The following is a 25,178-nucleotide window of genomic DNA, read 5'->3' as shown; positions in this document are numbered from 1 at the left end:
CATGCAGCACAGTCAACAAATTAGTATGGGCAGCAGCTGTACATAGACTAAGCAATGATTTTATCAAAACTGCATGAGATTTGACCTAGCTAGTATGCAAAAAAAAAAAAGTGAACAGTAACTATAGCCAGATGTAGTTAGCATTAGATTAGGACTAACATACAAGATTTGTACTGGATCAGTGCTAAAGTGAACAGCTGACCAGCAGCATCCCTCAGGCTAAAAAAAAACAACAGCAGAAAGAAGTGACACTACAGTTCTTTTAGAAGAAACGTCCCTACTCCTTTCTAAGTTAGCAGTTGGTTGAGTGGAAGAACAGACTGGCTTTTGGAAAGTGAGCAACAAACCTGTTTATTCAGAAGTTCATTGTAACATCAAGTCACCTCACTCTTCAAATCATATTCATGGTTAAAAAGCCAAAAGCATTGCTTCATATTAACACGGTTTTAAGAATAGCATCAATGTGCCCAGACAGACCTGTTCACTACTCCAATGATGCCAAGTTTAACTGGAATCACTCTTCCCATGAGCACATCCATAGCATCAGTGCCAGCATCCATGAGATCCAGCTTCGTGATAACAGCAAGGGTCCTTCGACCTATCAAAAGGAAAACTCACTCATAGGGATGTTTTGTCGTGATCAGGGTAGCCAAAACTCATCTTCCAAGAAGATTCTCACACAGCTTTACATATGTTACTACTGAAAACCAGCAAAGACTAACACAAGAACACAGGGTGTTAGTCTATCTGGAGCCCCATATTAACAGAAGCCTAAGAAAGTATTTGGCATGTACTGCTCCCCACACAGATCTGGTTGAAGAAAAAGGTTTAGGCACCATACAGTTTGAAATTATAGTAATTACAGATTACAACAAATATTTTCACATACTACACGAAGCTAGAGGCATTACTAAGCCCTTTTGGAGAAGACTCAGTAAGGCAGGCAGAGGACTTCCAAGTGTGAGTGAACTGCATGTATTTCTAGCATAGATGGAGGACCAGGCGTAATGGCAATATGTTTGGAACTATATTTTAAATACCACTACCCACTGAAGAAGCTGCTAAAGGAGGCAACAGGTTCACTTCCAGCATAGTGCACTGAACACATAGCTGAAAGCCCCAAGGAACTGAAGTGCTTGAAATTCACCCACTAAAGTAGCATTAGGGGACTTAATTTTGCTAATGAAACAGATTTTTATTGAATTTGTGACTGAATTAAAACTAAACTTCATATTGGACACTACTGAGGAAATAGCAACCTAAATTCATTAAATATTACATATCTAAAGAAGTAGGCTAACATGCCCAGGATTTGTCTGGGACCTTAATATCTTCCAGGCATTTGTGTCTGAAATAAAGGCATCAAGAACTTTTTCTTTAAAATATAACACATTTTTCAAGTCTAAAAATAAACCAGTAACTCCACAAAATCAGTGGGTTTTGACTCCTGAAACTTTCAGATTAAAGCAAGTCAGAGTCTACATACTTTAGCATGTCAAGTTCTCATTACATACCATTATCCCTACAGGACCTGCAACATGAGCTGCCACTTGAGCTTTAAGATTTAGAATTTTGGGAGTTGATCCAAAAATCACAGCTGATCGTTTGTACACGGGTGAATTAAAAGGAAAGGGTCTGCTGCCTCAAACCAGGACTATCTGACTGACTGAGTGCCATGAGAAGAGGCTCTCCCTCAAGGTTACATGGCTGTGGAACCCATAAAGGCTTAGGCAAACTTGGGAGCTTGAAAACAAGCAAGAAACATTACACACTGTGGCAAGAAAAAAATTGAGGCCAAAGCATACCAACACCAATTTTTAGTCTAATTTCAGCATATGTTTGTTTAAAGTATACTTTTCTATATTCTTTCAAATCACACAATGCCATTTTTTGGTCAATGGTACTGAGAGCGCTTCATACACACAGGAATCAGGTACCCAGTACTTTGAGATCTGTTTCAAAGTCATTAGGTAAATATAAAACAAAAATCCTCTTTTTAGATTAAATCAAATCAGCCAGTTCTGTCACATAAATGCAGGGGAGCAAAATGGATACTGACATTACATATTAATTTTATTCTCACTAAAAGTCACTAAACTAGCTAGACAGTCAATTAACAGTTGCAGGATGGCGTATTTCCTCTACTAAAAGAAACAATGATGGACAATAAAACACGAAGTAATCCTAAAAGACCATTGTAAACTACTAAAAATCTCAAAACCCCCAATATTCTGTAATGCCATTTTGCTGCTCTGGAAACAGAAGTAGCTCCTATGGCTACTAAAATAGTTATCTGGCCTGTTCGTAAGCCAGGAATCTATTGGATATTAATTCATCACAGCATTCTCTGAGTTGCAGAGAGTGCAGCACGAGTCTTTAAACAAATATAATCATCTAATTTTCTAGGAAAGACAGTGACATTTGGTTTTCTTACTACTTACTTTCTTACTACTTTTTGCCCAAACAGCTTAAGTTTTATTTTAGGATTTAATTTAAAAAAAGAAGTTGAATTACAGGATCCAGTTTTCCTTGCTGCTTACCATCTGGATCCACCTCCCGTGCAATTTTAAGTGCTTCTGAAGTGGCCATGTCTGTGTTAGCAGCTGTTACTGCCAGAATAATTGAATTTGGATTGCTGATGAATTGAAGGATTAGCTCTCTTATTTGAAGTTCAATGTCCTTAGGCTGATCACCAACAGGCACCTAGAGGAAAAACAACAGAGAACTGTACAAAATGGTATATTCACACCTATGTGAGACCACTCATTGAAAGTTCATACCCTAATACCATGGTATAAAAAAGTTTTCCAAACCTTTCCTTCCCCCTTTCCAAGCAAACATGAAAGAATGGGAAGATCTTGAAAGGCACAGGAGTCAAAAACAGTTTTAGAAAAGTAAGAATCGATTCAAATTATTTGATACTGTATGCAAGAAGACTTCGAATTGAAGAACTACCTGCACAGAGTAGAGTATATATGTCTGCACAGGCAGGGAAAGAGGTGATCTTGTCATCTTCATGCCACAAAAAATTATTCAGTATAAAACCTGAACAAACAGGACCTGAACAATTCTTCTAGTGTATCCTCACTTTATACCACTTCTTACGCAACATACACATAGCAACTTCTGATGAAACAATGAGGAAGACATTTTAAAATTCATCAACTACCCATCTATCTGCAGGTGTAACTTTAAAACTTCAAGTGCTACCTCTTCTATTAAAAAGAACATGCACCCCACGTAGCACTTCCAATCCCTTGGCTGTACATAGGAAGAGGAAGAATTTAAGTAGACCTACCTCTTACAACAGTGACAAGCACCAGAAACCCAAATCTTACAGCAGAAGATGGTGACATCTCAAATTTATATAACCAGCTATTTAACCTGAGGAAAGCCTATTAGATTATTCTATCTAACAAGATAGAATAATGCCAAGAACTGAACATACACTCCTTGTTTCAAAACACACAAAGTGACACCGTGAGTCAGAAGAGAAGCATTTAACATCTTACCTTTGTCATTCCAGGTAAATCCACAAGGGTCAGATTTACAACATTAGCTGAAAAAATCTTAAGATGAATAGGTTCAGGACTGATCCCCTAGAAATAAGTTAATAATAAAAATTAATCACTGTACTGAATTATTTAAATGCACCCTGTAGAAAGCCAACAACTGTAGTTTCATACTAGAAAAACTTTCTTCCACCATACACCTTACAACTACTTGTTGAGGAAAAAAAAGCCAGCCACATCTGTCAACCAATTCCTTTGTCTTTGGAAGCAGCCCTGTTTTCCCCCTCAATATAATGCACAGCAGTTTTTATATTTCAGTAATTATACTTGATTCTTTAATTACACATAAAATCACATATGGGGAAAAAATGGAAACGAGTTTAATTCAAAGTTTATTTTTTCCACTATTATTACGGAAGCTGTGAAGTAAACAACAGCAATTCTCTGCATTTTCTTTTAGCTGTTATCTCATGAACCCAGTAAAAAAAAAACTCAAGACAGCAAGCAGCATTACTGTGTTCCTCATTAGAATAGTTCAATGCTTTTCACTTCTAGCTGCCAAAACTGTTCAAGAAATGTTTAAGAGCAAAAGAATCCATGGCAAGAAAAAGACAGACAGTGCAGCATTTACCTTATTATTTCCAGAAATCCTCTCTGTTTCATTTTCTATTTCCTGGCGAATTTCATCAAAATCTGTATAGATCTGAAGGAAGAAAAAGACTATTTAAAAATCAAAGGCAATATACACTTACCTAATTGCAAAATAATGCTCTTTTCTCCAAGAGATAGTGAAAAACTCTGTAACTAAGTATACAGAAGGTGAGAAAAAATAAGAGTGACTACTAGCCCTTAAGAGAACGCTAACAGCAATCATCAGCACTGAAATTACAGAAACTGGAGTCTCGGTATGTAATCTGTTGATTAATACTGTGAGATGGCTGTTATCAGCACTTACTACCCCATCAATGTCAGACAAGGTATAAAATAGTGTTCACCTAAACAGAATTTCAAACAATTCCATTTCTAATATAGTTGCAATCCTTTGAAGTTAATAAACAACGTGTGGTCTGAAACCCTTCTCATCTCAAAGAGGACAAAGAGCAAGGACAGAGTTTCATTTCAAAAATTTTCCACTCTTGTCAAATCTATACTCCTTCCACCAATCCAAAATAACTTGGCACAAAGCTACCCTTGCACAGGTTCCCTCTGCATTACTCTCTAGATTTCCTTCCATTTCTACCACTGCCTAGAAGGTGAGGAAATAAGTTTAAAGTAATAAACGCTTAAATTATTCATCTGACAACAAAAAGATGACTGTTTTCAAGAAAGAATTAAGCTTTGACTCTCTTATATTGAAGTCCTAGGTCATCTCAGCTTCTGCTTCTCCCCCGAGATGAGCGTTAGGCTCTTCCATCCTCTTCATAGCTTTCTAATAAATCTCTGAAGTAGCCAGTTCTTCGGTGGACTGAAATGACTTGTGATTAAATACTTCCTTGTCTTTGTAACTACTATTCTAATTTTGCCAATGCACAAAAAAAGTAAAATCAACGAAGTAACACAAGAAGGATCAAGATACTCAGCAGAATCAATGACCCACACAACAGACAACCATTGATATACTTTCTGTCTTGCATTTAAAAGAATGTTTCCAGAAGTTTTTTACTTTTTGGGAAAGTCAAGAGAAGAGATATAGAATTAGTTATGTATATGATAACATATTTACGACACCACTACTCTGTCATCAAAGCAAACATACCTTATTTTTGGTGTGAAGAAATTTACCCCACTCTTCAGCATCTATTTCTGAAAACAAAGAATTGATACATGAGGAAGAGGAAGCAGATATTTAATGACCTTTTTCCAAGCAGCAAGAGAAAAATTAGTCTTTGTACTGTTAGATGTTAAATAGCTCAGTACAAATGAATTTATGACTGTTTATGATTCTTCTTATTTAATTGCATCTCATTACTCTTTTTAATTTGCCTCCCTTACGCAAAGTCCACCTTCTTAATTATAACTAAGCAAATCAACTATCCCACCATTTTTCAGAAATGGTCTAGTCCATTAAATATCAGCTAGCAACAGAAAACAAAAGAATTATTAGCAATAGCTTAAAAAATCTGAAAAAATACCAGCTTTAAGCATCTTTTTGTTTACCATGCAAGTCAGATCAACTTACAGCTGAAAGAAAAAGTTAGAAAAACCTGTAGAACCCAAATCAAAACAAACAGAAAATATGTAAAAATTCTGCAGAACAATGAAGTCTTAGAAGAACATGTCTCTTCCCAAATCTGTCAAGGATCAAACACCTTAACTCTTTTGTCAGTCACCACTGATGTCCAGAATTACTTGGGAGCTATTCAAGAGCAGCCCCAGAAACAGCAAAGGAGGTTTTTTCAATTCCTGCTTTCAAATGCAGGCAGCAGTTGGAGTCACACTGTGACATGCTCACGCTTCCACAACTAGGTTTCCAAGCATTAGTGATATATTTCATTTCAAATTTTTAATTTGTGGTTATTTCCCCTCTGCTCCCCCGATAAAGCAATCTGCTCTAGACAAATACACTAGAAGAAATATGGCCATTTGGCAAACATAAACTTGCTTACCTACAATTCAAGTCATCTTTCAAAACATTTTTTCTGCTCAAGTTGAATTTCAAGATACTGATCAACAGAAATTTTTTTAAAAGGATTTGGGAATTAAAAGTGCAGGAAATTCTATGAAGCAGCAACGGTACAGAAGAAAAGCAGAAAATCATCTCATTCTAATGCAACAAGGTTGGAAAACTAAAAATCAACCAGATCACAAGACTCAGCAAAATAATCAATCAACACAGTAGCCAAAGTGTAAAAGTAAAAGTGTCATCAACAATAAAGTGGCATGAAATGTATGTGGTTAGTGTATATAAGCATGCACTTTATGCGTAGGGAGAAAAAGCAAGTGGATAAAGGCAACCTTTAGAAAGGTGTCTTGGATTTTTCCATGTAGCAGGGTCTGCAGTTAAAGAGAAACAGCATTGAATGATGTTTACAATTTTTAATCATATTTAGTATAGCATTTTAATAACTTTCTGTACCAGATCGTACTACAGAGATCACAAATGCATGCAGACAGATGTGCATGCTACTCTACTATTGATGAGAATGGGTAACATTAACAATATGCACAGAAGTGAGATCTTAACTAAACACTGATAAATTATGCATATTAATCAGATATTCTATACAACAACGTTTACTTGATGATGACTTTATTATTGCTGTTCATCTAATTCCAACAGCTCACAATATTTTTATCTGAGCACAGAAAAACATTAGGTTCCGCAAAGCTGAACTTCTTCATCGAAATATGTTTCTCATCATTTACTCATTTCAAGAATGAGGAAAAGTAAGGAAATATTTTTAATGTCACTGGAAGTAATATTACTGTATGGGAAAGAAATCTGAGGTTTGCATGAATCTGTCAACACTCAATTAAAAAAACAGTTATAACAGCTCTGAGACAGATTTAAGAAGAGACAACATTAGCTATTACCCCTCTCAACCTTTAAATTTCTCAAATTATTTCTGGAAATCAAAAAAACTTTTTATTGAAGGGTTGATGAGTTTACACTCTATATTTTTATGTGATGCCAGTACAGCACCATGGAAGTGCAAGAATCAAACCGGTGAAGACATCTTTTGCACATGCCTGTTTGGCACAAAATGCAAGCAGCACAGCAGCAATCAACTCATCAGTTTGGAAAGCCCAGGACATGTGGGGAGTTATTTTATTGTCTTGCTGAAGGGGCTAAGACAGAGGTTTATCATCAATGGAAATATGCTGATCTAGATGAACTGGATCCATTAAGGAAAAAAATTGAAAAACCAAACTGCTTTTATCCTTACTGTTCTGCAGGTACATGAGCTATGAAGAAACCACTGTTAGGAGGCAGCTTTTGTTTGTCTCAGTTGATAAACAGGCAAAATTATATACCAGTCTCCAAAGTAAGTGCAAAATTAAAGGGTTCATTAATTCTAGGTTATTAAATAGGTTTAGTTTTTTTACAGTTTGGGGTAAAGGAAAATGTACATACAAGAAGTATGTATCTTCAAGATTGTGTTGCTCATCTCCTCTTAAAAATTGAATCTAAGAAAGCAAAGACACACATAAACCCAGAAAGGAAAAGATATAGCAAGATGCTGCCACCACTACATTTAAAAAACATGGACCAAGCCCTCTCCTTTTATGTCCCTCCCAGGGAGATGATGTCCTGCTAGGACACACTGTTTTAGTCTTCAATTACTGGTTTTGTGGTGGCATAGGAATTTGCAGCTACGTACTAGGCTTAATTCTATGCATAGAGAAATGTTTTGTTTTAGTATAATCTATGAACTTTTCAAAATACATGTGAAAAAAAAGATGCATTCTAGTCAGAAGTATTGCATTTTAACTTGTTAACATCTATGGATCAAAAGACTGAAATGTTTTTAAACTTCAACAAGATGCAAGTTTTCCTTGCTATCTATGACACAAGAGAAGACTGAAGCCATGATAAATGACTGAGTCTTAACCCCAGTCTTGGTGCACATAAAAAAAGAATGAAAAAAAAAAAGTTAAGCAATAAAACGCAGTCTCCTGAGGTTTACAGAAAATCTCATCTGGTCCAAGTAAAAAGTTTTTGAAATTTCATTTTATACAGTAGGAAAACTCTTGCCCCACTCTTCTGGGGAAGTCTGTACTGATACCCTTTTAACATTTGAGAAAAATTTTGCAATAGCTCTAATTTAATGCAAAGGAATTTTTAGGAAGGAGAAAGGATATGCATAACTCAACATAAAAGGATGCTCAACGCAAGGAGAAAATATTTTAATTAGCCTACATTCAACAGCCCGATATCCTAGTTTCTCTGGTAAACCAGTCTTCCCTCAGTTATGTTGCTTTCTGGAAGCTTTTCAGGCAAAACCTTCAGGTGAATTAATCACCTGATTACGTTCAAGATTCAATGCTAGATAAAAGTGTGTAGAAATGACATTTTGGTCATTGTAAAATTAAGTATTACAGATTATAATAAATTATTTAAATAGCAGCTATTAAGAACAAATAGATCCTGCTTTTCAAAACAGTATCTCCTGAATAAAGCAACAGTCTGTTTGCTTTTCATATCTTGGAGCAAGAACTGAAAACTTTAATTAATATACTGGAAAACTAGACATGATTATGGTATTTTTCTCAGGACTGCCTTCCACTAAATTGTTATTTGTTACCTCCTGTACTGCAATGTTCCTTTAAGAAGCTCAAATACAGTACAATGCTGAGTTCAGTTACTCATGTATCTTTTCTCCCTTCCTAAAGCAGCAGAAATGTTCTTCATACACAGTGGGAGCACAAAGAAGCTGTTCAGAGTCATAAAAGGCTACCACCGTAGAGGATTTCTTGCAGCATGGCAACATGAACTTCCCAGATAATAAAAATGACAAGTCAGCAAAACATGAAGAATCTTACCTGTTTCTCTAGTTTTTAGGTTCCCATACCTTCTCAGCTCTTGGACCCATCTGAACTCTTCCCCCCCATCACCTTATCCTTTACTAGCTCTCTTTCTCTGAATAATAATAAAAAATAATAATAATTCAAAAAACCCAACTTGTGAAAAAAATTTCAGCACATCTTCCAGTCCCTTCTGTATGTTGGTACCATTTTTTCCCCCCTTGAGGCTAACGAGAGGGCAAGCTCTTTTGAGAGGAAAGCTCTTTTTCTCTCCTACAAAGCTAAATAAAATGAAGCAGCCCACACTGTTTGGGAACTAAGGGTAAGGGATTCCCGTCTGAAGTAGAGAGCAAAAAGCTAACAACATAGTGTTGATTTAGCAAACAACAGATCTGCATTAATTATTCCTGTGTTCCATATCAATTCTTATCTGTTCAGAATTTGAACAACGTTCAGCTTCCTATCTTGGACAAAAGAAAGAACCTATAAACATTTACTAATTGACCATTCATATGTTCCCTCCTCTTTTCCACTTCCTAACAAATGGATAAGCTATCACAACAGTCTTAGCTACAAGACCAATTCAATAATTTAGGAGACCAGGCACGGTTCTGTAAATGCTGCTTCTCTTGCAATTTGATAAAAGAACACCACAGCGTGGCATCGCCACATCAAACCACCCCATATGTGCTGAATCACTAGAGGCTAACAATAAACAGCAAAAGCAATATGAGAACATTGCCTTCACACCAAACCACACACGTCTGTAGGATGTATGTATCAGTCTGAAATGTTATGAAAATTGCTGTTAGGAAAACACAGCACTTCTTCACATTTAATGGAAAATTTGTATCTCTGCTATTCTCTGACTATGTTGATTTAGTGCAGTGACCACCATACAAGGGTATCACATTGCTCATCAGTGACTTCGAGGAACAGCAGAGATTATCTTTAATGTTACACATTAGAAAAACAAAAGTTCAAATGTGTAGCTGTAATTCTTTCCCAATGTGCTCCTAACAATCAAATAAAAATTAAAAAAAAGAAATCCAAAACCAAACCAAAAAACCCAAACCGACCAAACAAAAACCCTAAATTGATATAAACCAATATTCTTTTGCAGCTTACATGCATCAGAAGATGTCAAGAGTAAGCTGTTGAAGAGGCACAATTTTTTCCTTCATAGTCATAAAGATAAGGCAATTGTCCACGCTTAAACAAATATCACAACAATCTGAAGTGTTTTGTGTTAGAAACAGGGAAGCTTTCTGGATGCAAACATTCAGAGGTAAAATTTAAGCTTATAAGAACTGCAGACTAGCACTACATTTAAATGGATGTATTCATATGTAATACCAGTACACACCTACAGCAAGCATTAGAATGGATAAAGGTGACAAATTACAGACCAGACGTCACAAAACAAAGAGGCAGTTGCATAAAAGTATCTGTGCACACAGAGAGTTCATTACCAGCACGTTCAGAAAGCAGCACACCAAGACCGCTATCTCTTGTCCAATATTCAATTTGTAAAGAAGAAACACCTGATCTGGAGAAAATAGTTCTCTTCAAGGCTCCGGATAGATTTCCCTCTAGGGAATCCCAAACTCATATTCAACCTTACCTCAACATCCACCTCATAACAAATAAATATATGACCTGTAACAGTATAGGGACTTATTACAATGTCAGACAGCAGAGCCAGGATAAGAGGTTGCCCTCTTTTTTCTTTCCAAGCTACCTGATCCAATCTTCACAGACATAACACCACCATCTGTACATATGCTAAACGAGACCAGTGACAAAGCCATTTAGACCATGATTTGCCTGAATTTTGGAGGAAGAAGAAAGACATTTCAAATGCGACTGTTAAGTCATAAAGGTTTGCCTGTTCTTACCAAACAAGCCCACATCTCTCACACGGGAACATCATGAAGAGATTAAAACATGTACATCTTACACAGATCTAAATGGGCCTTATGAATATTAATTTAGCCCAAGATCCTTATGCAATAATATCATTATCCCGTTTTAAATTTAAAATCTGAATCCCCACATCAAATGCAACCTACAGCAGAAAGGCTCTGCCTTGACTCAGAGTACTCTGATTACAAAACCATCTTTTATACCTGTAAAGTTGCAGAGCAGAACAAAATCAAATTTTATCCTACATCTCAGAATCAAAGCATTCTGAAAAGTACTAGAAACTACACACTGCACAATGTACATAATATAAAACCACATGGACAGAGATCAACTCTGCCTTTTCTAAAAGACTGCCCAGGGACTCTCTGAATTCTCCTTTGGACGTTTGGATGTTTTCAAGACCCAACTGGATAAAGGCCCAAGCAACCTGGTCTTGAGTTAATGGGTGGCCCTTTTTTGGGATCAGGCTGGACTCGAGACCTCCTGAGATCACTTCCAACCTGAATTGTCCTACAATCTCTCACAATCCAGCACGCTCTGGATTGCACACTAAAAGTTCGTAAGTGTTACGAAGCCAAACTGTGTTCTCTGCTTGCAGCAATAATGAAAATTGGAGCTTAGACCTTTTAAACTGTACAATATTAGTAACTATTCTTCAGAAATCAAAGGCCATAAATACTACATAAACCAAATACTGTAAACAACTTCTGATACCCCGACTTACTATTGCTAGAACTAGATTCCAAAAAGTTTAAACACAATGAGAATTAATTATAGCCCGAAGTTTATCACACCATCAAAAGCCTGTGTACTTTCTACTGTCTACATCAAAAAGCTAAGATTTATCTTCGGATCAGAAGGTGGATATGCCCCTGCTGCTCTTTCGTAAGATCAAGAGCACTAATTAGTGTAGAATAAGCATTTAAACTCCTAAGGGACAACTGAGATTACTTTCTTCATCTGCTGAAGGATAATACAGAAACACTACGGAAGACACAAGCTTCAAACTAGACAGCTTCAGAATACTTGAAGTGTGTTCTTGATGCATATGGAACCACTCAGTGCAGGCAGGTAGCAGCTGTGGGCTACAGAATGTGCCTATTAAATTCTGTTTGTATCTACTACAAGTTTGTTTCCATTTCTCTTTCTTACACTCTATTCAGAACTTACCTATTTCTTAATCTCCTTCTAAAAAGTCATACACTCATCCTCTCAAGGAAAAACCATATTTATACAGCAGAAGAGGAGGGGAAGAAACACACACACAAGAAAACTGTATTCTCTACACTCTAGACAATCACTATCATAACCAAAATTCTTTCTTTGGCCCACTTCTCTCAAAAGTGTTTCCTAAAAACAAACAGGAGAGCTTAAAACATTAAAGATGTTTTGAATATCCAAAAGATTTTGACTTCATGACATTTGTTAAATGGACAAAACAGATGTGACAACAGCTGTGTTTTCTTCCAAGTCAATTTTAAAAAGCACACTCAAGTTCCAAGATTCCAAAAACCGATTTTTCAGTCAAATGAACAAACAAGATTGTAAGTCAATTCCCTACTAGGCAAAACACACTCTTGCATCACACTTACCATTTTCATCTCCAGCTGTTTTCCGACCATCCTCTGGGGAAACGTGCACCAGCTGCAGAATAAGGGGTCTCCGGGTGACAACTCCAGTACCTCGTGGGAGCAGATCCCTCCCCACAAGACTTTCCAACACAGAACTCTTTCCGCTGCTCTGAAAATTAGAATACAGCAACATGGTTTTCTTAAACATCAAAATGCCGTCATATTTCAGTTTTAGCTTGCTTTCCTCACTCCTGCAAACAGTGCTCTATTCTGTCCTCTGCTATGCAGTGCCCAAAGGAGCACCTGATAGACTCACTGCATCTAACACTGTGGTATCACACTGCATTAGGCACCAAAGGACACAAATCTGCTGAAAATCACTAAATGTCTAATTCTGCTATGGACAATTAAAAGCCATGTAGATAGATGTATTTTCTCTCTCTTAAGGCTAAATTAAACATGTCATAGGTTTCAGAAAAATTAGTATTCTATTTAACATTTTCTATTTCTATTATAATATATATTAATATTATAATATTATATATAGACATTATTATATATTATAATACATTATATATAATTATAATATTATATTATAATATTATATATTATAATATATATAATATTTCTATTAATCTTTCCAGAAAGATTTTTGAAAAAGAAAAAATTATTTTTCTTTATAATGCTCAGGAAGAAATTCTGTGTCTCTTACTGTGTCATTTTCTAACATCTTGCAATAACACTTCACTCCATAGACTAAGCAATTTAACCTTCTGTTAGTTAACAGAAGGTTATGTTAATACTAGCAGGAGCATTATACAGAGAGATATTAACTATGTACACTTGATTACAATCTTTCTTTTCAGTTTTGTTTTTTTTTGTATAATGTATTATATCAGCTTCATAAGTGCAGACATTGTTTTATACTCTAAATATATAAACAAACATTGTTTTATACTGTCTCTCCCACTCTCTGTGTATTTATCTATATATTTGTAAGTATTGACAATTGAATTGACTGGAAACATCCATCTATGTAATAACAAACTGTAAGAAAATGTGAAATACTTAAAGGCTGCAAAATTACAATTTCACTTTGAAAGTCTACATTTTTAAAATGTTCTTCCGTAGCACTTTTGGATAAAATGCAAATTGGCTACATTGTCCAGTAAGCAGCTGTGAACACATGGGTTTTCAAAACTACTATGTTAAAACTAACAAGAATCAACAGACCCAGCTCTGCCACCATAATACTTTGAAAGTCTGACCAGTAAGAATTTGTCTTTTTAATAGAACTGTATTAAACGCTTCCAGTTTTCTGCAGCCAGAAAGTCTACTTGGGCATGCAATGAAAAAACCTGCTCTGACAACCATTGCCGTCAGCTAGGAAATGTTTCTGTATTAATGCTACTACCAAACAATTCTCTTAAAAAAAAACAAAAACAAAAACAAAATAACAGATGCTTCTGACAGACAGAATCTGCATTACTGCTATACAACCTGGATTCAGCTTAACAGTTCTGAGAGAACAGGTTCAAGACTTCAAGTAAATCACAAAATGAGTACATAACCTAGTACAGTATGATATAAAAGCGGTGTTGAACATCTTTTAAATATCATACATTTAGTGACATCTTAGGTGACTTTTCTAAAAATGAAAAACAGATCAGCAGAGATCAAGCAACACAGCACTATCAGACAGCACAGTTCTACTAGTGTGGTAAGACAAGACAGAAACAAACTACATTAGCATTAGAACCTATTAAAATGGGACTTGTATGCAGAAGCACAAAATAAAGTACAAGCCCAAACCCCTAGAAAGCTGGAACAATGACAACAAACGAAAGTTTTCTTTTCTTCTAACACTTTACTGAATAATTATGTTTTATGGCATAGAAAAATACTGTTATCAATAATGCTATTTGTCTCAACAGGTGAATAACAAACCAGCACGGATTGTGTTTATTTTTCAAAGTAAATCTAAGTCAAATTTGACAGCAGTGAGGTCAACTGCCTAGAAGAAAATAGGGGGTAGGACAGGGTCACAGGAAAGAGAAAGATAGCTTTAGTAAGACTTCTTTGCTTCAAAAGACTCCCCTAGAAAGTAAATAGTAATTTTCTTCTTCAGCTGACCTTCTCCAATCGACTTTGGGCACCTTCTGTGCAAGGTGCTTATGACAGGACATCTTACTGAAGAGTAACCAATGAACAATCTGGCTGAAGCACAAACTAGCTCTAGAAGCCTCCCTGAGCAAGCTGCCCTTATAGCACACTTCTGAAGAACTACTGATATTATAAAATGTGAAATAAACATAAATTTCAGCGTGACAAACAGCAAACCACTTCTTAACAAACTTCATCATTTAAAACAAGTGGAATACCTGCTTAAAAAGATGAGACATAACAAAGATCTATCAGTTGCGTTGAGAAAAAACATACCAAAACCACCAGAGTTTCATTTATTAAAAATATTTTTAACATCTCTTAAGCAAGATTTCTTACACGTGGCTAAAATGATCACTCAGTCTCAAAGGGCTGGAAGTAAGACTTAGACGAAGTGGCTTCTCCTGAGCATGTAGTCCAAGTAAAGAAGGAATAGTAATTAATAGCTTAAGTCCTTACCAAGGACTCATCAAGACAGGAAACCAAAATCCATGCAACAAATTGCTCCACACTACTGCTCGTTGTTTGGTTTTTCCAAGAGTGGTATTGCAGGAACCTGAGATGGGGACACACCAAACTACGCGTGGAACTAAAACACCATGTCTTACACCACTCCCATAGCTATCTCTGGATGTAGAATGAACGATCTGGATCCTTCGCAAATGTGAAGTCATACATTAGATGAGACACTACAGTACTCCACAGATCAGGAAATTAGTTTCAAATTGCATTACATTCCCTTATTAAAGCAATCTGCTCTTGGAACATAATACAGTATCTAATGATGCACTCCTTAATCAGGGCCGAATACACATCCATTACCAAGAATTGCCTGGGAACGAGGCAAGGAAAGCAGTAAACACAAAGCTGATCTTTTTCTGCCAGTGGGGGAAAGAGAGGGACACAGGCCTGTTCAGAATACAAATTCAGTTCAGCCTGTCCTTCATACAACAGCTGTAGACAGAGACTAATACTGATGACCAAAGGTATCACAGAATTTTTAGAAGTAAGTCTGCAGCAGCACCATGCTTGTTTTGTCACCTTATTGGAATGCTTGTCACAACTTCAAGCACAAACTGAAATCCAGAAACTCATTTCATGACAGGTTCGGAGAAGCATTAACAAGTTCTAACCTTTCGTGACAGGTTTTCCTCCAGACTCTAACACCTAATGCCAATTTGAAATATCTAAGCTGTGGTATCTAGAGGAACTTTATATAGATTGTTCAGAAAAGAAGGGCAAATACAGGAACATCTTGCTGTCGGTTGCTTCTTTAACGTTGTGTCAAACTTCCATGGCTGAGTGTTTAACACTGCGCTCTGGTAACCATCATCAGTCTCACAGATAGATGCCCCAGTCTGATGGATGGTAAAACCATTTTTTCCCAGAAGTACTAAGATAAGAAGAGATGATGCATATAGGGACTTAAATATTTTATTTCAATACACACTGACAGTAGATATGATGTAAATCTTATCAGCTTTCTCACTGCCTCCATAACAGTTCTCTTTTCATCATTGTCAACATCACCTTCAGGTTAATCTAAAACAATCAAGGATGAAGGGCAGACGAACAGGGAAATGATTATGTACTTACTTTTATAAATTAAAAACCTGAAATCTGTAAGAACTGTGATCCACTACAAAAAGCCAGCAGCCCTGCTGTTTAACAGTCCTAATGATCTCACTTCTGCCTCCTTATCCTTCATTTCTTCTTTATTTGTCCCTGCATATTTCAACTGTGTCCACTTCTGAAGTATCAAAAGCCATTTGCTCTCATCCATTACGCTAATTCTTATGAGAAAATCTGGTTTGCAATCTGCTGTATTACTAACCACATTTTTCAGTAATTCAGAAGCAGCAGACAGGAGTGCATGACTTTATAATTGTCCAACTTCATTAACAGCAACACTTCAGGGTTGCTGACAAGCCAAGTGGAAGAGACTCCATATTGAACATTTTGAAGTAGCGCTGTGAACAGCCATTCACATTCATCCCAAACATTTACGTCACTGTCATTCTTCTTCTTTTTCCAAGTCCTCATTAGCATTCCTATTTTTAGAAGACTCACGCCCTGTATTCAACAGCATGCAAAGTTGCCTTGTTCATAACCAAAACAAAACCCTGGCCCAACCCTCTTACACTATTGATAGTTACCCTCCACCTTTAGGTACAAAGGTCTAGAAGACCAGCTGGTGAAGACCAAGGCAAAGAAGGCACCACATGTCTCAGCCTTGTCTATAGTCACTGTCTCTAAATTACCTGTCACAGTCAGCAGCAAGCCCATATTTCCCATGTTTCTCCTTTTTCTTCTTTAACTGCTGATGCAGTTCTGGAAGTTCTTGTTGCCTTTGATGTCTCTTACCAGTTTCAACTGCAGTGGAATGTTGGCTTTCTTAATACCATCTCTGTATATGCAGGCAGTATTTTTATAGCCTTGAGCGAGCTTGTCCTCATTTCTACCTCCTGTACAAGTCTTCTGCGTTGATGTTCAGTCATGAGTTCCCTTCACACTGCTCTCCTTACATGTCTACTCATCTTTCCAAGCATTTGTATGGACTAGCGTTTTGTGCTCCAATGAGGTTGAGCTTCAAGGCATACCAGGTCACTCATCATCTAGCTCACTGGATCCCACCAATTAGCTCAGTAAATAAACGGAATTCTGCTCTTACTCTTATGAAGCCTATGCAGCAAGAAGGCAATAAACACAAGACTAACCTGGAGTCTCACTGATGCACAAGAACCATAAGATATTTTCAGACTCATTTGCTCATTGTTACATATTTCAAGTATTACTAAAATAATAATGGGCTTGTATCAGCTGCAACATGTGTCAAGGCATCTTACAAGAATCTGCTGCCATTCCTCTGTCTCTCTTTAGACTTCATAACCACTTTGTAGATCCAATGTGAAATAAATAATCTGTGGAAAAAAACCTTTATAAGGAAACAGGTCCAATAAACTACTGAGGAACTTCCAAGAAAACAGATGACAGAGGCATAAACTTTCTTAATTGCTTTTGATAGGACAAATGGGTAATTTTTTTATTATCTGATCAAAGAGAAAAAAACTGCAAAGAACTCCTGTAACACGATACAGATTTACTGCAGGACAGCACAAGAAAACAAAGAGGCAGTGGTATCAGTATTCCCTATGCCTTTTTCAGTGGCACAACAATAGCAGACATTTGAGAATGACAGTAAGGAAGTAGGAAGAGATTTTTCAGTGAGACATAATAATTCCTGAAGAATTCTCCTAAGAAAAGCAATGCATCTACTTTGACACCTGAGGCAGAATGGTGGCAATTTTGAAGTTTCTGTAATACAAGAATTCTAAAAGTCCTGCTGGCTAAATTACATTCTTAGCAATACAGATTCATTTTATTGAATTTTAATTCTGTAACTGGGAAATAAAAGCTGATGCATGTTTGCTGGAATCTCACCCACAGGAATATTACCCAGATAGGTGCTTTGAAAAGAAGTTCTCTGCAGTAGCTACCCTGGAAGAGTGCAACATGCTATAACTAAAGAGCAGCAAGACTTTTTTCTTTCCTTGTTTTGCAAAAATGAATTATTCTGAAATAATGTCAGCACACAAGCAATTCCAGAGCAGTTCCACAAAGGAACTGCTTTAGTTGGAACAGCTATTGTGGCAAAATTTTCCTATGTGAAGCAGTGACACTCCAAGCTAGGCTGGTTCTAAACAGCCAACAAATTTAAAAATGTACTTACTGATCAGAAGAGAATTTTGAAGTTATAAGCAGGCCAAATGAATTATTATAAGACATTCTTTGAAACAAAATTATACTTCTAGAAAGATGCAGAAGAGCTAACAGGCTGATCCCAACTTGAGAAAGCAGTCAAATAAGTATAATGCACTGCTGGCTGTTGCAAAAATACATTTTATCTGTCTGTGAAAGACCTTGTCTGGACTACAAGACCATTCCTGTTGGCCACTTGAGCAGAAAGCTTTCCTGAATTAGTCAAGAAGAAACTGGAACCCACAGGAACTCCCTCCACAAAAGACAGCTTACGTACAAGTATTAAAGACAGACAGAATTTGCAGAGCTCAGTCAAAATTCTTCAGGAATCCTGTACTTGCACCATATCTAAATGTAGATACATGCCAAACAACAGTAAACAAACAGAACACATCTGCAAATTGTTTTTCTCAATACATCAATTCTCATAGTCCTCCAATAATTCACTTATGAAAAAATACCTCATATAATTTGAAACAACGAGTACAGAACTTCTTTAAGGTAGATCATGGCACTGTGGTATTTGAAGATGCACATTTCAAAGCCATATAGACTGACCTTACATAATATTGCTTATACTACTATGTTCATTACTTTTTCAGTAAAATGAATAAAAAAAAATAAAAAGCCAATTTGTATCTTCAAATTTAAAAAGTTGTAAACAAGTTATTTTTTAAAAGAGAAAGTCAGCCAACCTTCTGGATACTATATGAACAAAATCTTTTCCAAGAACTACACAGCCATTTTCTCTTCAGACTCTGCTTTAATATGTTTCCCCTTCATTTTCCTGAAAACATGATTCCTTTCACTGTCCCCTATGGACAAGATAAAAGATCCATTCGTTCCAATTCAACACAGTTTTTCCAAGGAAACCATTGCCAATCACAAGATGAACAGGACTCTGGCAGCAAACATACAAAACTAGTGGGAGGAAAAAAAAAAACAAAACCCCACAACAAAAACAAAACAAGAAAACCCACTTCATTCACATCTTTCCACAACTGTGTATTCTCTCCACACTTCCAAGATAACAGTGTTTGCAAACAATAGAATCAGTATCTTCATTTGAAAGATGCTTAATATTACTTTCATATTAAAAATTTATAGAGATTGAATGCAGAATCACAGTTATTAGACCTATAATTTAATTTTAATTTGTGCAAAGTTTGTCAGTGAAAATGCCATCCTTCCCACCACAGAAGCCTTCAGGACCTAAAAAGTACAGCTGTTCAGAAGCTGAGAGGGTCTGTCAGAAAAAAGAAATAGCACAATGCTGAATGTTTTTTGTGCTATATAACTTTAGCAGCAAAATTTATATTATGTGTGGTAAAGGTACACAGCTAATTAACGTCAGCCTCACTTTGCTGCTTGTCTGAAACACACACCAGAACAGCCACAGCATGATTTAACAGAGGAAGGGATGGCAAAAAGTAAACCAGTTAAGCCCAAAGCCAGACACAGTGAATGTCAGATATCAAAACAACAAAAAAAACAAAACAGGAAGTTTGCAAAACATATGGGAAAAAACCTCAAGCTCTCTCCAGCCAGCGTAGCCAGCACAGCGAGCACTGAAGCCATGCTCTAGTTACATCCCCTTTTACAAATGCAAATACAAACGTCTTTTCGCATCTGCTTGAAATCCCAGGAAAGATCTCTGGAGAAACGAACAAGCAAACAAACAAAAAAAACCCCAAAAAGCACAAGAAAACTCCAAACCAACCCAGAACAAAAAACCAACAAGAAAGGAGGGAGAAAGACATTCCTGAATTGAGCTTGGCTTGTGATTTTCCTGGTTGCTTGGTAGAAGGTGGATTTTTGAACTGGATTTTTGCCAGCACAATGTAGGATACATTGAATAAACCGAGTAAGCTGAAGTGGTTTACATCGCTGTTCCCCTGACAGGGTCACAGAAGCTCTGTAGAGCACCTGAAGTTCAAGACCTCCATACTAGTCTCTCTCAAACCAGATGCTTTGATCAAGCATCCACTGGATTCTTCTCATCCACTGGATTCTGCTCATCACAGTAGCCAGGACCATACCTTAGTTTCCCATTGACATCAACTTCTTAACAGGCAAATTACCATCCTAACTGGTTAGCCTAACAAAATATGCAGTTATATATATTCAAATGCTCAAGCTATCTGTTATCTCACATCAAGAAACCTTCCTCTGTGGCAACAAAAATTGGTTTAGCGTTGAAATATCAAACGTGGTACTTACTCGAAACAGAAAAAAAAGAAAGAAATGTAATACTCATCTATGAGCCAATCACCGAGGCTACCAAACAGCTCCTACAGATGGAAACATCCAACAGAACAGTCTATGGTAACTACTGTAAACTACACCTAATCACTTAAAGTCCCAAAATAGCATTAACTGAAGACTGAGCAAAGGTACTACATAAATGTACACCAGAAAGTTCATTTTAAAATATCATCGTCAATTTCATTAGTTGCTAGATCAATTCCACCAGGATGCCTCCTCTAGAATCAACACTACCAAGCACAAATAAAACCCACAACCTGTTTTTATAATGTTAGCATTGGAAAACTTTGCTAAAAAACTGACACTAAAGTTTGTATATAATTAGGTCGATGACTTCTGGAAACCCAAAGCAGATTCCAAGAATTAATGACCTGAAAAAGAAAGGCAATTCATTTTTACACATCTCTAGGCAGAGATAGTTGTTTTTTATAAATTTAATCTAAAACTCATGCCCACTTTCGCAGCATAGGCATTTCATTTTTATGATAGCATCCATGTGCCCTTAATATACAAAAGGCTATAACTAACCAAACTTCTTTTCTTCTCCTTGCCTCTTTTTATCATAGTTTTAAAGTGTTTTGTTGAGATACTTCAATAACACCTTGTTATGCCTTACAAGTACAGAGCACAATCTATTTGTATAAAACACACGAGGAGATTCAGCATTACAGTATTATTGAAGAAGGATTTTTTATTTAGTATTCCTAGTCTGGATATTTTTTTTTTGCACTTCAGTAATACAGTTCTAAAAATGGAACTGAAATACTGAATTGGGGGAAAAAATAGAACACCTATCTGGGAATGGCAAAAAGCCCTAAAATAGTGACAAAAAGTTGGCAGCCTGGGGGTGTCCTCTGACTTCTATCAGCAGCAAACAGAGCCTTCAATTTGCTTAATAGACTCTGTACTAGAATACAGAAATAACTTACATGCTATTTATGTGGAGAATGAGGAGGAATTCTCAAAGGACTAGGTTACAGGAACATCACCAGAAGTAGTGCAAGAGGCCATATAAATGTGTAAAATTTACTGAGCAATATTTTGCAATTAATACCAAAATCCATCTAGAAAGAGGAAAAAATTAAGACATTTTAATTGCTCAGAACACACGAAAGATAGGAAATGAACCTCTGAACAACAAAGGAGGGGCAAAGGGGACATAAGAAACACAAAACATTGAAAGCTAAATTAAGGATTATAAGCAGTTTCTAGTTCTACATACTCCAGAAAAGAAAGAACTAACTTGATCCACAGAAGTAGAAATAAATGAGAACTGAAGACAGACACAAGCACAAAACAACAGAAGGGTAAAGAAGGGATAGAGAAGACAGGTGAGAAAAATAAACAGCAAAAACTACTTCAGAAGTATTTTTCTTCTCACAGAATGAATCACATTTCTTCTTCTTGCAAAATATGTAAAAAGATCATTTAAGAAAAGCAACAGGCAAACTGAAAGCTCAACAAGAGCCAGCAGTGCGTGCTGGCAGCCCAGAAAGCCAACCGCATCCTGGGATGCCTCAAAAGAAGTGTGGCCAGCAGGGCAAGGGAGGTGATTCTACCCCTCTACTCCAGCTTTGGGTCCTTTGGACCTTATAGCAGCCTTCTAGTACCTGAAGAGGGCCTACAGGAGAGATGGGGAGGGACTCTTTATCAGGGAGTGTAGCGATAGGACAAGGGTTAACGGTTTTTAACTGAAAGAGGGGAGATTTAGATCAGACATCAGGAAGAAATTCTTTACTATGAGGGTGGTGAGACACTGGAACAGGTTGCCCAGGGAAGTTGTGGATGTCCTACCCCTGGAGGTGTTCAAGGCCAGGCTGGATGGGGCTTTGAGCAACCTGCTCTAGTGGGAGGTGTCCCTGCCCATGGCAGGGGGGTTGGAACTAGATGATCTTTGAGGTCCCTTCTAACCTGAACCATTCTATGAAAGGGAAAAAAAAAAAAAAAAGCATAAATCAATTAACAGAGAGTTACAGAAATCTTAAGTGGCAGCCTTTGTTTCCTACAAAGAAAAACAGGGGTGCAAAATTCAAAATTGTCTGTGACTATTATTCAAAGAAGAAAAAATAAAGACTACATATGCCAGTAGGCTACAAACAAAACAACTCTGTGAATAAACTTAAAGGCCACATAGCATTTAACCAAAAATATCTCAAGAAACAAGACTGTTTCAAGGCACATTTCTAAAAACCATGGAAGCAAGCTACCAGCTGCAAAATCATCAGCTTTAAGGCCATATTTGAGACATCTCCAGCAATCAGGTCTACAATAAACTAACTTCAAATGAATAAAATAATAAAATTTTATTGAAATTACTTTAAGACTAATTGCATTAAAAAAACCCAACTACAGAATTACCATGTCAATAAAGACAATTAGGTTTTCCAAAAACACTGACTAAAAACAAAACAGAAACACAAGATACAGCTTGCTAGATATTTTGGTATATATTTCCTGGAGTCTATAAAGGACTTTGTTTTGGCATGCTAAGAAGTAACATACTAATTCAAGGTTTTTTATGGTTATACTGAATACAGCACTGAATGGATATTAATACTGATATCAAATGCCTATCACTACAGGCTTAACTCTGTCTCCTGTATACACTTAAGAAAAGTTAACTAGGACAAAGCTGTTTAAAAGGATGATAATTTAAAAAAAAGCCACTTCAATACATTTCATGAAGTAAAACAGAAAAAAAATATTAATTGTACCTAGAAAAATGCCACACTTCTGTCTTGCACTTTCTGTTGCAGAACTAAACTAAAACAAAAATGAAAAAGCCAAGCAAAAAACCCAGCTTGCTTGTATGATTTTTAATGTAAAGGAGATTAAATGTCTTCCTAAAGTGATGGACTCCTGTCAGCTACAAAAATAGCAAGTACCTAATATAGCTTACCAGTGCAAAGTCTCTCCCACCCAATTCAAGTATTTTAGATCTATTTTATAATAGTCAACGAATCTACCTGATCTATATTGGTAAAAGAGAACGATAGCTGGTTGCCTCACAATCACTTCAACACTGTAGCTGGCCTTGAGCAAACCTATTCCATGCTTCAGCAATGTGCAAGCTTCAACCACACAGCTCGTGTGTTTTAAGTCATGTAAAGAAATCCCTGGCTGCAGAGTAATGGTATTACTCTCTTAGGTAGGCAGGCTATTTATTGTCAAGTAACATTCAGTACACACTGAATTTCACAGAAACAAAAAGAGAACCCCATCAATTTCAAGTTTTAGTTGTATTTAACCTTTTATTTTCAATTCCCTTATGACTGCTACAGCTCTGGTCACACATGTTCTGCTACCGAAAGTTTTGCTGGAGAAGAGCATCCCATTTGAATAGCCCTGAAAGCGTCTGAGCTATCTTCGAGCCCAGCAGCTGTATTATCAGGCTGAGACGCGCACGTTTGTAACAGCAACAGCCAACAAAGCCTGGCTTCGCCGCACACCTTCATCAGCTAAGACAAAGAGGTCCAAACGGCAGGAAGAACTGGCAGAAAGGGAAAACGATCCCTGCCTGCAAGATGCCGTTCCGCTACCGCATCCCTTTTACTCAACTCCGGCGGGAGCCGGAGAAGGGAAGAGATGGCCGGCAACGGGGTCCCTCTGGGCGGGCGGTGCCACCCACAGAGCCCGGGTGTGAGGGGCGGAGGTGGGTGGAAGAGGCACTCCCACTCCAAATGGTGGGGAGCCAGGGCAGACCGAGGAAGGAATGGTGCAGGGAGGGAGACGCGGGTGAGGGAGACGCCCCGCCCGACCTCGGCTGCCCGCGTCCCCCCGTGCCCTTGGCGGAGTCGCCGGCGGGTCAGCAGCCCCAGAGGCTGCGATGGACGCCTCGGCTTTGCCCTCGGGGCGGCTGAAGGCCCGCGTCGCCCGCTTCCCCCGACCCCGGCCTGGCCTACCCCGCCCCGCCTCACCTGCGTGCCCACCACCACGATCTGCGGCAGCTGGATGATGTCGGCCCCCACCGTGTTGAAGACATCCTGCAGCTTGTTAATCACGGGGATCAACGCCTCCATGGCGGCCGGGGAGGGGGGAAGACAGCGAGGGCCGGTGAAAGCGTCGGCGGCGAACGGGCGCGACGGACAAGGGCTCCCCTCAACCGCCCCCTCCGCCTGCCGCCATTGGCGCCGGCCCCCGCGCACGGCACGGCACCCAGCAGGCTGTGCGCGACAGCCGGGCGCAGCGCCGCCGCCAGGCATCATGGGAGTTGTAGTCCAAGGGGAGGGGACTCCCCCAGATGGGGAAGGCAGCGTTTCTGGGTGGGGCCATAGAGGCGTTTGAAGAACAGGCCGCGTCGTCGCCGCGGTCTTGTACTAGAAGCCATTTCCAGATTTTAGTCTATTTTTCTAAAGATAAAGCTGATCCCCCCTAGGGATCACCAGTAGCACTGCGGCCCACAAGTTGAAGGCCTGTAAGCGGCCCGTGTAGGGGTGGGAAGCCGCATCCCCGCCTGTGGTGTAGCAGCCTGTGGCAAGCCTGTGGCAAGCAGCACAGAGCAACCACGTTTATTCGA

At 37.9% G+C, this 25,178-nt stretch overlaps 1 protein-coding gene across 4 annotated transcripts in view; it reads right to left on the bottom strand.

Moving 5' to 3' along the window:
* The window catches only part of DNM1L (dynamin 1-like), a 41,601-nt gene extending 16,796 nt beyond the window's left edge, over positions 1-24,805 (bottom strand). For 2 of the 4 annotated variants that reach the window (XM_014937341.1, XM_014937343.1), the window contains exons 1-8: positions 24,580-24,805; positions 12,497-12,644; positions 6,468-6,506; positions 5,269-5,315; positions 4,144-4,215; positions 3,513-3,599; positions 2,541-2,703; positions 478-598 (exon numbers count right to left, since the gene is read on the bottom strand). In XM_014937341.1, the coding sequence (XP_014792827.1) occupies positions 478-598; positions 2,541-2,703; positions 3,513-3,599; positions 4,144-4,215; positions 5,269-5,315; positions 6,468-6,506; positions 12,497-12,644; positions 24,580-24,681 (779 nt within the window). In that variant the 5' untranslated portion in view covers positions 24,682-24,805. The remainder of the gene's footprint in view (positions 1-477; positions 599-2,540; positions 2,704-3,512; positions 3,600-4,143; positions 4,216-5,268; positions 5,316-6,467; positions 6,507-12,496; positions 12,645-24,579) is intronic. The other 2 variants (XM_014937342.1, XM_014937344.1) reach the window with 1 other exon arrangement.
* Between the last annotated feature and the right edge of the window lie 373 nt (positions 24,806-25,178).

This window comes from Calidris pugnax, unplaced genomic scaffold, assembly GCF_001431845.1.
Source record: "Calidris pugnax isolate Ruff unplaced genomic scaffold, ASM143184v1 scaffold1, whole genome shotgun sequence".
NCBI classification, from domain to species: domain Eukaryota; kingdom Metazoa; phylum Chordata; class Aves; order Charadriiformes; family Scolopacidae; genus Calidris; species Calidris pugnax.
Note: the sequence above shows the minus strand (reverse complement) of the source record. Positions and strands in the feature narration are given on the sequence as shown.